Consider the following 14,920-nt stretch of genomic DNA (forward strand, 5'->3'; position numbering starts at 1 on the left):
AGACCAGCAACACTAAACGCTCAATACATAGAAATATCAATATTGTAATTATTATTTCATAGTCAACACATGGGTTTGTATTCCTCCTCTTATCCACAGATGTGCAGGGGAACAGAATTTATTTCTCTTTGGCTTGATTATTTTTAAGAACAAAGACATAGGAAGAAACTTTGACCTTCCCCACAAAGACCTAAACGAATTTAAGATAGAAGGTGTGTTTCAGAAGGAGTTAATAGCATAGATAACTATAATAGTAGTGGGGAGGAGCCTAGCAAGGCCCATTTGATCAAAGTCCTCTCCCTGTCTCATAGTCTTTGCAAGGAACGGCAAACATCTGTTTACCGAACATTTGGTCTTCCATCTTTCTGTGAATTGCCTTCCTCCCCTTGAAGTCCCAAATTACTACCCTAAACATTCTCTTTTGTCTTTAGCTGAAGATGCTATTTAAGGTGGTGGCTTTGGCCATTTTGGGGAGTTACTCAGTTTTCCTGGGTTTCTCCCACGTATATATGTTATTAAACTTCTTTTATTTTCTCCTGTTATTCTGTCTCATGACAATTTAATTCTTAGACCAACAAAGAACTTACAGGATAGAGGAATATTTCTTCCTCCCCTACAGATGTTTTATGCATTATGTTGACCTTCTTAATGGAAATCCTAGACAGAGGTGTTACGGGAAGCATTTTATTAAAGAAGCTTTTCTAGTCACTTCTGCCACATATAGTAATTTAATCTCACTGACAAGAACATCTTGAACATCTTCCAAAATCAGTTAAACCAAAAACTTCCATAAAAAAAGTAGTACTTAGATGCTAAAATGCACTATTTTATTGGATAATATTTAAAAATAGTAATTGACTGTTTTTCATTCAGACTTTTTCCTTAACCATTGCACCCTATTCTTGAATCAAGCCATTCTGTGCTCTTTGCTTTGTGGGAGACCATAGGAGCAGGAGTCAAGGATAATATTGGTTTGCTTCTGATATTGAATCCCAAAAGCAAACAGAGCCCATATTATAGAGACAATTTTTGAGAGACTCCACAATGAACAAGAGCAAGGCTTTCCTGCTCATTTAATGAATCATAGAATGGTCAGACACCCTTTTGGCAGGCCTGCTATAGAGGTGGCTGGACCCCAAAGAAGAAATGACTGTATGGCGTGTTTAGGTGATGAATTTGAGAATGAAGATGAGATTCCTGTGCTTGAAGGAGGTTTCAAAGAAGCAGAATGATTCTTACGGGAATAGAAATAACTGTGTCACATGTTTAGGCAGATGGGGCCTTAGTGTCACTCCCAAGCCTGTGTGCATAGAAAAAATAGAATTGTCTTGAGATGCCCACGTTTGTGATTGCACTTAGCAGAGAGACAGTGGGCCAGAACTTTCAATGACTAGACAATGTCCACCTAGGCCTAGAGTGAAATGGCCACAGGTTGCTAGCTCCATCCCACAGACAAAAACTGGAGAGACTACAAAGGGAGTTAGGAATTATTGAAACTAACAACAGTAAGAATGACAAGAAAACAAAACTTGAGAAATCTTCCCTCATTTGTCTTTAACTGCTATGTATGAGGTGGTGTAGGGGGCTTCAGCCCGAGTCAGACGGCATCTCTATGCTAGGGTGACAAACTATGTTAGACGATAGTAATTTAAATTCCACTTTTGCCTGTTCCTCAAGTTGCCTGCCTATTCATCTCAGAAATAGCTATTGTACCCCTGTGTGAAGGTAACCACAGGGGTCATATCAGGTAGAACAAAAGGCAGCCTAGGATAGGAGTTGATGCGTGCATGTGTGCACTCACTTTTCCACTTTGGTCTTGTCTTTCCCAGGGAAATAGTACCTATAATCTGAGGTTAAAGTGCAGTAAGGAAGAAAAATGTACATTTATTACAGGTGTGACAATAATAAACAGTAAAAATAAAGGGAGCAGTGAAAGCAAACCATGGGAATATCCGATGTATTCTGGGAGGAGGATAGTAATGAAGACTTGCCTGAGGAAGAGATTCAGGTTTGCACCTAAAAGTTGTAGACACTTGAACCAGTGGTGAATCAGGACAAATGATTCCAAACAAAAAATGGAGCAGAGGTCAAAACATCTGACATGGAAAGGAGCATAGAGTTTTGAAAATAAACTCTGTAGTATGGTCACTGAGAAAAGGGGAATTAGGGGAAGAACACACTCACAGTCATTTCTACTTGTCTGGCCACCTACCCCCTCCCTCTGTACTCAATCCAAGAGACTATTTTATAAACACATGCTTTTCAAATAGCAAAGGAGTTAGAATCTCGTAGGATTTCAAAATATACTCTGATAAATGAATGAGTGATTATATTAAATAAATTGTATATTGTGGGAGATCAGATGGGAAGCTCTTCCAAGATTATGATGATCCTCGTACTTATGTTGCATGGAGGCACAAGGAATGGGACCAGGTACCTTGTTTGAGGAAGTGCTGGATGGGACTGGTAGAAGCATCTGAGGAGTCTGGGGACGGAGCTCCGATGGGCATGAGCTTGTTGCTGAAGTTTCCCGAAGCTGACTTTGTTTTGGGGATAGCATCTTTTTGGAGTTATTAGTTTTTATGGTCATGCCATTACTTTTCTGGAGAAAGATATTTTTTTTTACTTATTTCTGGATAATGATTTTAAAAATTACACAGAACACACCTTATTCTTTTCTTTCTTTTTTAAAAGGGATCTTAACTTCTCAATTTTCTCTGGAATAACAGCACATAATCAGATACGTGCATTACCTACTCTCTTCCAGTTCAAGTGGGATTACAGATTTCACTCTGCAAATATTAAAAGCTCAGATGAAATTTCATTGGTTTGAGATGGAATCCAGATTCTACATCTGGTGTACACTGGCCTATGTCAACTTGGTCATGCACATTTATTGGTAGATAACCTTCCCAGGTTATAAGGGAAGCAAATGTCAGCCCAACGTTTGCTGCATTTATGGATGGTTATTAACTGTGACTTTCTCATCAAACAAATATACAAATAGTTTCCTGACATCTGCTCTTCAGTCTCCTAGAAATGCATCTCTTTGATATTTTGGGAGAGATTATTGGTAGAAATATGGATTCTTGGAACTAACAACAAGAAAACAAAACCAAAAATTGAGAAACCTTTATAAAGGAAGTCTGTCTTCAATTGGTGTATGTGGGGTGGTGGTAGAGATGTACCCTGAGTGAGAGGGCAGCTTGGGTCTTGGGTGAGAAACTATATTAGAGAATAGCATTTTAAATTCGGCTCTTGCCTACCCTTTATGCTGTCTTGGGGTAATCTTTCCTTACCCGTTCACCTCAGGTACAGGCTTCATTGTCCCGTGTTGCATGTAACCACAGGATGAAACAAAAGAAAGGAGTTGATGCATGCAGATATGTACTCAATTTCCTAACCTAGTCTTGTCTTCCCCTGGGAAAGGGTACCTATAATCTGAGTTTATTGTCTAGTACGGAAGAAAGATGTAAATTTACTACAGTTGTGATAAGAGCTATAAAAGAATAGTGAAGGGTCCTGTGAGGCAAAGAACGAGAATATCTTCTGATCTTTTTTGGGGAATGGGGGTATCAGTGAGGACTGCCTGAGGAAGGGATCCAGGCCAGCACTTGAAGGTTGAATAATGAATTCCAAATCAAGGAAACAGCATGTGCCAAAACAGCTGACATGGGAAGGTGCATAGAATGCGGAAAATTAATGCAGAAATATGGTTAAGGAGAAAGGGTGAAAGGAAACTAGAACTTAGGGGATAAATATACACTATTATTCATGTACAAGTGTCTGCCTACCCCCCATCCGATATTTTTGGACCAACACAAGACAGTAATCCTCTTGAGATCAAGAATTATTTCATATATGCATACCTTGCTGAAGCAAAGGACTTACAATACACTGAGATCTCAATATCCACATTGATAAATTAAAGAGTGATTTTACTATATGAAGAAATTATATATAGTAGGGGATTACTGAGAAGCTCTTCAAGGTCATGATGATCTCTGTAATATGTTGTAGGGAGGCACAAATTTGGGAACAGAAGATGGTACCTTGGTTGAGGGAGTGCTGGGTGGGGTTGGTGGAGACACCTGAGGAGTCTGGGGATGGCTCTCAGTTGACAGTGTGCTGGTTCCTGAAGGTTCTGGAAGCTGACTCTGTTCCTGGGTTAGCTGCATCTTAGATTCTTCAGTTTTTATGCTTTTGTTTTTCTTTTTCTGAAAGTAGTTGTTTTTTCCTGATTAATAATTTTCAATATTAGTTGAAACATATCTTTACCACTGAACACACCAACTTTTTATTACTAGGTTCTAATATACTAAAACTTATGCCTTTGAGAACTCCAGGGAGCTTCATACAGTCCATCTTCTGGAGAGATGGCCAGAAGGTAAGCAGTGCAAATATATGATTGCTTCATACAAACAGTAGACAAAATTTTATGCATGTCACTCTTTTACTCACTGTTGTGGTGATGGCAGGAGAAGTGAACTTGGATTTAGAAAATGTAAGTTTGAATTTAGCCTCTTTGAGTAGCCTTGGGCAAGCTGTTTCCCTAATCTGATTGCCATTTTAGTTCATATCTAAGACAGGGGTAATGATTTCATATTTCCATCATAGAGAATTATATTATGTAAATTAAAGTGCACAGTAGTTCTGAAACTTAATGCGTGATCCATAAGTATTAATTTGCCGACTCTGAACCTCACTTTCACTCTGGCCCTGGAACCCCTTTTTCTCTGATTCTTATCTTTGCATGTTGATAAATGAATAATGAATGAAGTGTTTATAAGAAGGTAATAAATGGAAGATCCATAGAAGAATCTTCTTCAGCAGGACCTTAGCTATCCTACCTTCATCACAGGCATATAGGTGATCAATTCAGGTCCCAAAGCTTTATTCATGGTGCATGTAGATTTATCCTGCTTGCTTTTTTTCACTGGAGTTGTTCCTCTTGCTTTCCATCTGCTTATAACTGATGCAGTAAAAAAGAAAATGATAAATCCAAAGGAGCTGGTCTAAGACCGTGGAAGCCTTTTCAATACTTTTTCCTCCCAGCTCCTGTGTGTGGGTCTACGCATGCCCTTGTCTGCCTCTACTGCATTAGCCAGTAGAGGTAACACAGGCACAAGCACTGTTTCATGCTTCCTCAATGGTTTCCTTTCTCACCCCATGTGCACTGAGCACATGTTTCCTGTGCTCTGGTTTCCTATGTACCTCAGTTAAACTCTTTTCTAACCACATAGCCTATACTTTCCCTTTAATAATCTAAAGTTTTTATGCTTCTGGTGGTCTGTCATCTTCTGTAAAAGTTCTGTTTGAATTACTGAAACCAGACAAAGAAAATATGCTCTAATTAGTGACGTGATGAAGTGGTGATACTGAACTTGGACTTTTTAAAATATGTTTTTATAATCCAGTGATTTTTTAAAGGACAAGCTCTTCACATCTCTGAGAGAAAGGTTTTTATTTAAGTACTGCCTCATATTTCTTACTAGAGAATATAATGATGGTGGAGTAAATATTGTAATAGATCTTCTACATTAATTGATACAAATACTTGTCTTTTTTTTTTTTTTTGAGGAAGATTAGCCCTGAGCTAACATCAGCTGCCAATCCTTCTCTTTTTGCTGAGGAAGACTGGCCCTGAGCTAACATCCATGCCCATCTTCCTCTACTTTCTATGTGGATACCTGCCACAGCATTGTTTGACTAGTGGTGCATAGGTCCACATCCGGGATCTGAACCTTCAAACCCCAGGTCGCCAAAGCGGAACGTGTGGACTTAACCACTGTACCACCGGGCTGACCCCTGATACAAATACTTTTAAAACTTACTCTTTTTGAAATTTTCTTTTGTCATTTTCTAACCTTTCTAATGTACTCAAAGACTAAGCCTCCTTATTGACTCCTTCTGCTTCTTTTTCCTTACCCGCACTCCCAAAATATGCCCTCTAAAATACATCAGACCTGTTTATAGGAAAGGGGACGCCCTAAGTTGTCCACTTGGCCTCTGCAGTACTATCATTGCCATGGCTACTGAGTCCTAAATTGGGAACGGGATGTGTCAACTATGACAAGTTAGGGTTTTCTAATCAAGGTTGAGGATGGTTCAGAGAGAGTGAGAGTGAGGAGTTCTAAGTCATTACCTTTTAACTTTTCATTTTTAAGAGTTTTAGCAAGCTGCTTAAGTTCTGCTATGTCTTTGTACAATTCTATTAGTTTATCAACACAGGTAGCCCTTGGAAAATTTTCTGTCATCAAATCAGCAATCTGAATTCTATTATATTCGTTTTGAGCTTTTCTAGTCAGTTTTAAATCAGAAGCCAATAAAAACTTAACCATGCTAAACTGATATTCATTGATGGGCTCTAATCCTTTCAGCAGAATGATTTTCTTGAATTCACTTTGCATCTCTCAAGTTATGGATGACCTAGAAGAGAAAAACAACATACAGTGTTACACATTTATACAGACAATTTAAAAGACTGCGAATGTCTATGTGAGGGCATGGTCCATATGAAAGTGTTGTCCACAGGTGTGTGTGACCAAGAGGGACCTAATTACCAGATGTCCTCGTGGAAAATGGGTTGAGAACTACCAAGTTTGGAACTTCTAAGAAATTCTTCCCTTTTAATGATGACAGTTGAGTTGGGTTGGGGGTGGTGTGGTAGCAGAAGGTCTGGAAATAGGCAATTGTTGCAGTGTGTACATTATGGACTGTATAGTGTCAAAGTCCCTGGTTCCTCTCCCCATATCTTTTCGGGGCTACAGTCTGTCCCTGAGTGTGTGCCTGTTGGTTTGTGACTCTTCCTATATCCACTGTGACTGATGTGACTTATGCGTATAATGGGAAATGGGCTGCAGCCTCTCATCTCACCTTGTGTGAATATCCTCCTTCTACAGCACTACAGTTCAGTACTGGGTACCTACCCTAGTGCACTTGGCTCTTCTCATTTGAATCCCTTCTCCCTGGGGCTTGGACCATGCTCTCTGTGTCCTCTGTGCCTATATCGCTGTCCCTTTTTGGACTTCTGCCTGCTCCCTACTCCAGGATCGTAGCATTTGTTGACTGGAATTATTACTATAGTTGCTTGATTTCTGTCTTGCCACTCAATTGTTTTAATCATTTCTTTTCATAGAGCCAGATATCTCTCTATACAGCCACAATTCTATCTCACTTAAAATCCTTTAATAATTCCCTGTTTTCTTTTTGAAAAATGTCTTGCTCCCTAGCCTGGCTTAGAAGGTCTTGAATAATCTGCATCCTTTTTACTTCTGTTACTTTTGTATTTCTTATATTTTATCCTCCAAAATATATAACATACCTTGCCTTTTATGTTTCATATCTTTGATAATTCTCTTCTTGCTGCCTAGAAAGCCTTTCCCACCTTTCTTCCTCTGACTACTTCCTTACAGGCTCCAATGCTCAACTGAGGCTGTGTCTTCTGAAAGCTGAGACCCTATTTTGGACTGAGTTTCACTCCTCTGGGCCTCTTAGCACCTTCTGCACTTCCTTCATGACACTCAGCGCATATTATGGGTCCCAATTTTCTGTTTAAATTCATTAATTCTTTTAGTGTAGGGATCATGTGTTTGATTACTTTTTGTATAATTGAGATGTTCAAATTCCTGTGAATTGTTCTTCTTGAGAGAACGTGAGTGTCCTAAGGTTGGTCAGGCCTTTAGAGTGAAGGATGAATCCACACAAGGACACATTATCGTGAGACAGAAGAAGATTATAAACGAAGTGAAAACCCTGAAAGCTTCTAAAAATAAAGATCAGATTACATATAAAGATCCAAGGATCAAATTGAAACGAATTCTCAACAGCAAAACTTCCTTAGCAGGACAATGAAATAATTTTTATATAGTACTGGTCAAAAATTCCATATCTATTTCAAAACTGAAGACTTTTTTAAATAAAACTTTTGTGATTTTTTTGTGAGTGTGACAACACAATTTATGTGCAAAATAAGACAAGATGTGAGGTGACAAGAAGCTATGCATAATCTTTATTTATTCCACTTAAATATGAACATTCATGCTTTCTTTCTGAAATATTAGTGCATTTGATTTTAGAGTTGTATCCAGATCTTACAGGGCTTCTAGTCACATAGTATTTTAAGTAGATGTAGTAAAAACCTTTCTAAAGCCCCCTGATTCTGAATTTCAAACATGTCTAGCCCAAGGGTATCAGAAAAGGTACTTTCAACCTTTTCAAAAGGCACTTGAGGGGAAAAACAATTTTGAATGTAGAATTTTTAATCTGGCCAAAGTGCTATTTAAATATGAGGGCCTCAAACACTATCTCTGATATTCAAGGCCTCAGCAGTTTTGCAAGACAAAGACCCACATGGAAACATCTATTGGAAGTAATATTCAACAAGAAAACACCACAAGGTCAAGAAAGAACCTAACTTGATTAGGTGTGCCCATGTTTTAAAAATGAACAAAGCCCTGATGGAAGAAAAGAGACCCAGGAAGTACATCAACGTGGTTGACGGAAGGAGGGAGGAAAAAGAACATGTCAACTGTGGGGACCTGGAATTGGCCACCCCAAGATATGTCTCTTTGGTATCAGGACTATTTGAGGTTGATTGCTTTTGATAAACTGGGACAGGCAAGGAGGCTCTGAGGAATGGAACTTGCCCTTTGTTAGGACACGTTTACATTTGTAAGGTAAATCTCTATCTGTAAAGTTGCCTCCCTCTCTGTACCAGGAAGAAGAGAGGCGATGACCTTCTCTCTAAAAACTCTTAATCAATATCAAAGGCAAGGACTTAAAATCTGCATTTTATTGTGCTTGTCTGGTAACCTCCTGTAACTAAATTCCCTCCCCCTCCCAACGCTGGCATTTCTTAAGGATTAAGCATCTTTCCTTAGGCTAGGAACTGATTGCTGAGCTCACCTGTGACCGCCCAGCTCCAGACAATCGACTTGCCTCCTGCTACGCCCGCCGAGACAGCAGACCACTACCTGCTGTGTCCATCAAGCCCTGTGCTGATGGGGCAATCTTGTGACTATTGTGGGAGGGACATTTCAATCACATGTGAAACACCCCGTTTGGGGGTATATAACCACTGTGTGCACCCCACTTCTTCGGTGCCCTTTCTTCCTTCGGGAAGAAAGGCCCCGGGCCATGGTTCCTCATAAAGCTTTGTTTAATTTTCTCTTGCTATTCTGTCTCATGTGAATTTAATTCGTTCTCCGGCCAGACGAACCCCCATTTGGGGAGAGGACATGTCCTCCTCCCCTACACAACTCACTAGTGTATTTGTCCTAAGGGTATGATAGAGTATAAGTAAAAAAAGATGTATGAGAAAGGAGAATATAGAAGTGTCATAAATTGAAATGAAGATAGCAGAAACAAGACAAAACACATTACTTATCAGCATATACATAAAAAACCTAAGCAGTTAAGCAACAACCTTAGCTAAATTGGATTTAAGAAATCTGTCAATATATTGTTAACAAAAGATCAATTAAATGTGGAAATACAAAAGGAAAATATTTTATCTTGCAAAGAGTAAGCAGAAGAAAAACACTAGTTTATTTATATTAGTGCAGCTTTAAATAGACCTGAAGACAAAAAGTATCAGAGCATGACACAATCATAATAGCTTCTACTCCAAGGGAGATAAAACTGTTTTGATTGCGTATTTACACACTAATAGTAAATTTGTATTATTTTTATTACTTTGTATTCCTTCATAATGCTATATATCTTATGTATTATATTTTATAACATAACACGTTAAATACAAAATTGTATTTATAGCATTATGTAGTATATTTCTTTTCGTACACATTCATTCACACATATATTTTATATATGTACGCATCTAAACATAAACACATATATATAAAGTATATATTATATATATGGTGTTATATAAATAAAGATATTCATGAATTTCTTAAATCCAATTTGGCTAAAGTTGTTGCTTATCTGGTTAGGTTTTTTATGTCTATGTTGATAATAAATGTGTTTTGTCTTGTTTCTGCTATCTTTATTTCAATTTATGACACTTCTATATTCTCCTTATGTTTATATAAATTTGAGAGATCTACAAGGAAAAACCCCACAAGTTTATAGCAGGAGATTTCAGTGTATCTCTCATTACTAAATGAATAAGGTAAAACAAATCAGTAAGATGCAGAAAATTTAACCAACACAATAAGCTCAATGAACAAAGTTTATGTAACATACATAAAATTCTGAGCATTAAAAATTTCACATTCTAGTCAAGCACACCTAAAATACGATTGTACCAGGCCATACAGAAAGTCTTTAAACAATTCTGAAAGTAGGTAATAGAAATCTATTTGTAATTGACTTTTCCTGTCTCTTTCCTATACCTTGCCACCAGAAAAGAAAATCAGTAATTTTCAGGAAGGCAGAAAGTAATCGTAAAAGAAACTTAAGTTTTCTGACAACTCTGACAGCTGGCAAAAAGGAATATAAAATAAAAATTCAACTGTCTTACAGAGAGGTAAAGAAGCCATGTTTTAGTTTAACTGTGTTTATGGAACCGAAATTTTTTCTACTCTGTGTGTAGGGTCTGTGTGTATAAAATTCAGATAACACCATACAATACAATTTTATATCCAGATGTATGTTTTACTTAATATTATTTTACGATATTTTTGCCATTCCTCTAACTTGATTTTACCCAGGCCCTGACCACAGCCACCAAGTCTTCTGCGCACCTTCCTGGGGAAAAACCCCAAAGCCTGTCTCTAAACAAAGCTCGTGCCAGTAGATACCCGGGGAACAAATTTTAATATCTTCATAGTCAAAATGCATAACACTCAATTGTGCTGGAATAAAAATATCTATTATTCACCTAGTTTGTGAAGGACTAGAATCAAGCTACTGCTGTTTTGTCTTTTCTGAATATACTTTAAATCACCCCTTTTCCCACAAATTCTTCATAACATAAGCTTCCTTTGTCATCTTTTGGTTAACAACCAGGTACCCATGTCTCCCTAAGGAAATCTTCACAGGTCTCACCTCACTGGAAATTTCTTCCACAGTAGTCCAGATCTTGAGGTCTTCTTCAGAGATGCAGAAATCGCTTGCTATGTTTGAGTAGGAAGATAATTCAATAAACTCTCAGAGACTGAAATGCAGGATGTTATAATCTCCTCAAGGGCAGAAAGAAAAAAAATATTTTGAAAGGCAACAAGAAACAAATGGCACTGGTAGAGTCACTTGAAACCTTGACTAGTGCTAGCCATCTCATACTGTGTTATCCCGGAGAAACAGAAGTTATGAAACAATGTTGAGACTCCTCCCACCTATGTTCTTAGCTTTCGATTCATTAGTCAGAGAAAATCACCAGTTTCCTTCCTGTAAATTTTGTTGGGGCCCAGGACAAGCCACTCCCAAATATTCCACAACAGCATATTGATTATTTTGGATTAAAATTCCTTGAGAAGGATAAAGGGCATTCTGACTCTCCTGTCTCTGTTCTCCCTGAAGGCAGGAAATGAATCTCTCACGTGCAAGGTGCTCTCTCTTCATCCTTATCACCAGAGCTGGGTTAGTCAGGGCTTCTTACCTAAATAAACCTGGCTCATTTACAACCTCAACCCTAAACTCTGCTTAAATCTCTCACTAATTACATATCTCAAATTTATGTTTCTTTGTCTTGTCACTCCTCACGAATTTCTTGTTTCTTTGTGTAAAAGATGTATATATCATCTGCTTTGTTCTCTCCAAACATCATTTCTCTATGATCTCCAACATGCATGCATTAAAGTGTTTTTTTCTCCTGTTAATCTGGTCTGTGTCAATTTTATCATTAGTCCAGCCATAAGAACACAAGAATAATAGAAAGGGGATTTTCCCCCACCCTGACAACATCTTAATCAAAATGAAACATTCTAGCAAATTTATACTTAAATTTTTGCTGCTGTTGCTATAAATGTCAATAGATGAAAGCAGTTCCAAAATTAGAACTTTGTATCTAGCAGACGTACAGGTAGGACATTAGATGTATATCTCTTGAATGATACCAGCAGCAACATGCCGGCACCAGCTTTGCCTGCCCATGGGTCCTGTCCCCATGCTATTCCACACTATTCTCTAAATAAAAGAGCACTACTGCCAGATCTTGAGAGTCCAAGAAATCTTTCTTTCGACTCCTTGGCTCACCAACCCCACATCAATATGAATTAGATTTATATATTCTGATCAGAAAGCTTTATATGACATATTGTTAAATAAGAAATGCAAGTTACGAACAATAAGGACAATTGCTTTCTTTATTGTTGATTACATTATCTAATTGCTTAGTGCTTTATATAGATGGCCTCACTTAATGTAACAAGGGAGTAGAATTTTCCACTCACAAATGTGTCTCTTTGGCTTGATTATTTAAAACAAATTTTTTTTTGAGGAAGATTAGCCCTGAGCTAACATCTGCTGCCAATCCTCTTCTTTTTTTGCTGAGGAAGACTGGCCCTGAGCCAACATCTATGCCTATCTTCCTCTACTTTATATGTGGAATGCTTACCACAGCATGGCTTGCCAAGTGGTGCCATGTCTGCACCCAGGATCTGAACTGGCGAACCCCAAGCAGCCAAAGTGGAATGTGCACACTTAACCACTACACAACTGGGCCAGCCGCTGGCTTGATTATTTTTAAGAACAAAAATCTCAGGAAGAAACTTCGACCTTCTCCTTAACTGCCTAAAAGAATTTAAGATAAAAGGCTTATTCCAGGAAGGAGCTATCACCATAGATAGCTAGAGTATAATATAAACTAGGTGTGGTAGACAGGAATTTAGCAAGGCACATTTGATCAAAGTCCTCTCCTTTGTCTCTGTAAGGCATGGCAAATATTTGTTCACCAAATATTTGTTTTTCTGTCTCCATGTGAATTTTCTTTCTCCCTATTGAAGTCCCAAACCAATACCCTTGACGTCTTCCTTTGTCTATAGCTGAAGATGGTATTTAAGGTGGTAGCTTTGGTCTTTTTGGTGAGTTGCTCAGTTTTCCAGGGTTTCTCATATGTATATGTGGGGGATTAGAATTGGCCATCCCGAGATAGGTCTCTTTGGCATGAAGATTATTTGGGGCTGGTTACTTTTAATAAACTGCAGACAGGAAAGGCACTCTGAAAAGCAGAGTTTACTTACCCTTTGTTAAGAAACATTTACATTGTAAGGGAAATCTACATCTGCAAAGGTGTCTCCCTCTCTGTACCAGGAAGAAGGGATATGACCTTATCTCTAGAAAGTCTTATCAATGCAGAAGGCAAGGACTTAAATCTGCATAATAATCTTATTCCTATTTACTGTGCTTCTCTGGTAACCTCCTGTAACTGACTTCCCCCTAACATCCCTAACATCCTCCTTTGTCTTTAGCTGAAGATGATATTTAAGGTGACGGCTTCAGCCATTTTGGTGAGTTGCTCAGCTTGCCTGAGGCTCTCCCATGTATACATGTTATAAACTTTGTTTAATTTTCTCCTGTTACTCTGTCTCATGTGAATTTAATTCGTTCTCTGGCCAGAAGAACACAGAGAGGGTAGAGGAAATGTCTTCCTCCCCTACATATGCATGTTATTAAACTTGTTTGATTTTTCTCCCATTGTTCTATTTCATGTCAACTTAATTCTTAGGCCAGTCAGAAGAACCTAGAATGGTAGAGGAATGTTTCTTCCCTCCCTACAATGTCCATGACAGCCCTATTACATAAGGACTATTATTAGCTGTATTTTTTACCAATGAGGGAACTCAAGCATACTAATCACAATTATTGTATAAAAATCGCATTACTTTATGTACATAATCACCTATAAATTAATGATAAAAGGTCTGGAAGGATGCACAGTAAGCCAAAGGTGGTGATTTTCTTTGGTTCTTGAAGTATGATTGCTCTCATTTTCAACAAAGATTTTAAATTACTTGAATTTTTTTATTGTAAGAATATAGTCGTTTATTTTGTGGAGCAGTAGACATAAGTTTAAAAATGGCTTTTAAAATTAATCACGAAAATTATAAGACACGTAAAATGTATAAAACTTGATACATGTCTCATCATGCAACTTTAGAGAAAGAACATTGCCAATAGGGTTGGGTATGCCTCTTCTAATCATAGTCACACTGCTATGCTCTAGAGATCCTCTCAGAGATAGCTCTCTGCCTCTTGCACACCTTAAAGCCACTTGGTACAAATCACATCTCTAAGGTGTCCACGATGGCAAGTAAGCATTTCTACAAGCTGTCATGACCTTCTCTTTGGTCTAAACATTTCACATCTGGGGGACACTCCAGCTTCTTACCTGCTTTATGCTGGTCCCAAGGAGGAGCTCCAATATGTGGCAAGGCGTAAAAATAGAAGATAGAGTGGGGTCAAGGCATTAGAGATTGAAGATGAAGCTATTTAAGTGAAAACAAAATCAAAGAGGCAAACTCTTTTGGGTAGATAGAAGGTCATTTCTTGCCTATCTCATTTAGAGACACATTGTCCTCGGAAATGACAAGTTCAAAGGGGAATCTGCCAGACATTAGAGGTAGCAAAGACATTGATTGGGCAGATCCCTGAAATGACTCCTCTAACTCCTAATCACCATCATGTACATATTAAAGAATAGCCAATTACAGGAAGTTTACTTAAAGTAATAAGAATATGAAGTTTTAGAATAACTCAGAATACAAATGTCATTTGTGTATGAAGTAGTTCTTTTCCTCACTGTCCATAAGTCAAATTTTGTTTGGAGGAAGTTTTAGCTGTACCTGACGTCTCAGTAAGAAATCTGTTTCCTAACTACCTGGGTGATGTTGTGATCTTGAGCACTTCGCTTAATCTCTAGGTCCTGTAGTATCTAAAGTTCCTTCAAAATAGGGTTTCCCAAAATTATCTTGAAATATGCATATATATGAATGTTATTAGAATGGTATTGGACAAG

At 38.0% G+C, this 14,920-nt stretch overlaps 1 protein-coding gene across 1 annotated transcript in view; it reads right to left on the reverse strand.

Moving 5' to 3' along the window:
- The window catches only part of IFI16 (interferon gamma inducible protein 16), a 70,225-nt gene that overhangs the window by 7,210 nt on the left and 48,095 nt on the right, over positions 1-14,920 (reverse strand). The window contains exons 9-12 of the mRNA XM_070608238.1: positions 6,146-6,410; positions 4,851-4,972; positions 4,053-4,217; positions 2,438-2,602 (exon numbers count right to left, since the gene is read on the reverse strand). Of these exons, the coding sequence (XP_070464339.1) occupies positions 2,438-2,602; positions 4,053-4,217; positions 4,851-4,972; positions 6,146-6,410 (717 nt within the window). The remainder of the gene's footprint in view (positions 1-2,437; positions 2,603-4,052; positions 4,218-4,850; positions 4,973-6,145; positions 6,411-14,920) is intronic.

Source organism: Equus przewalskii, unplaced genomic scaffold, assembly GCF_037783145.1.
Source record: "Equus przewalskii isolate Varuska unplaced genomic scaffold, EquPr2 ChrUn-6, whole genome shotgun sequence".
Lineage (NCBI taxonomy): Eukaryota > Metazoa > Chordata > Mammalia > Perissodactyla > Equidae > Equus > Equus przewalskii.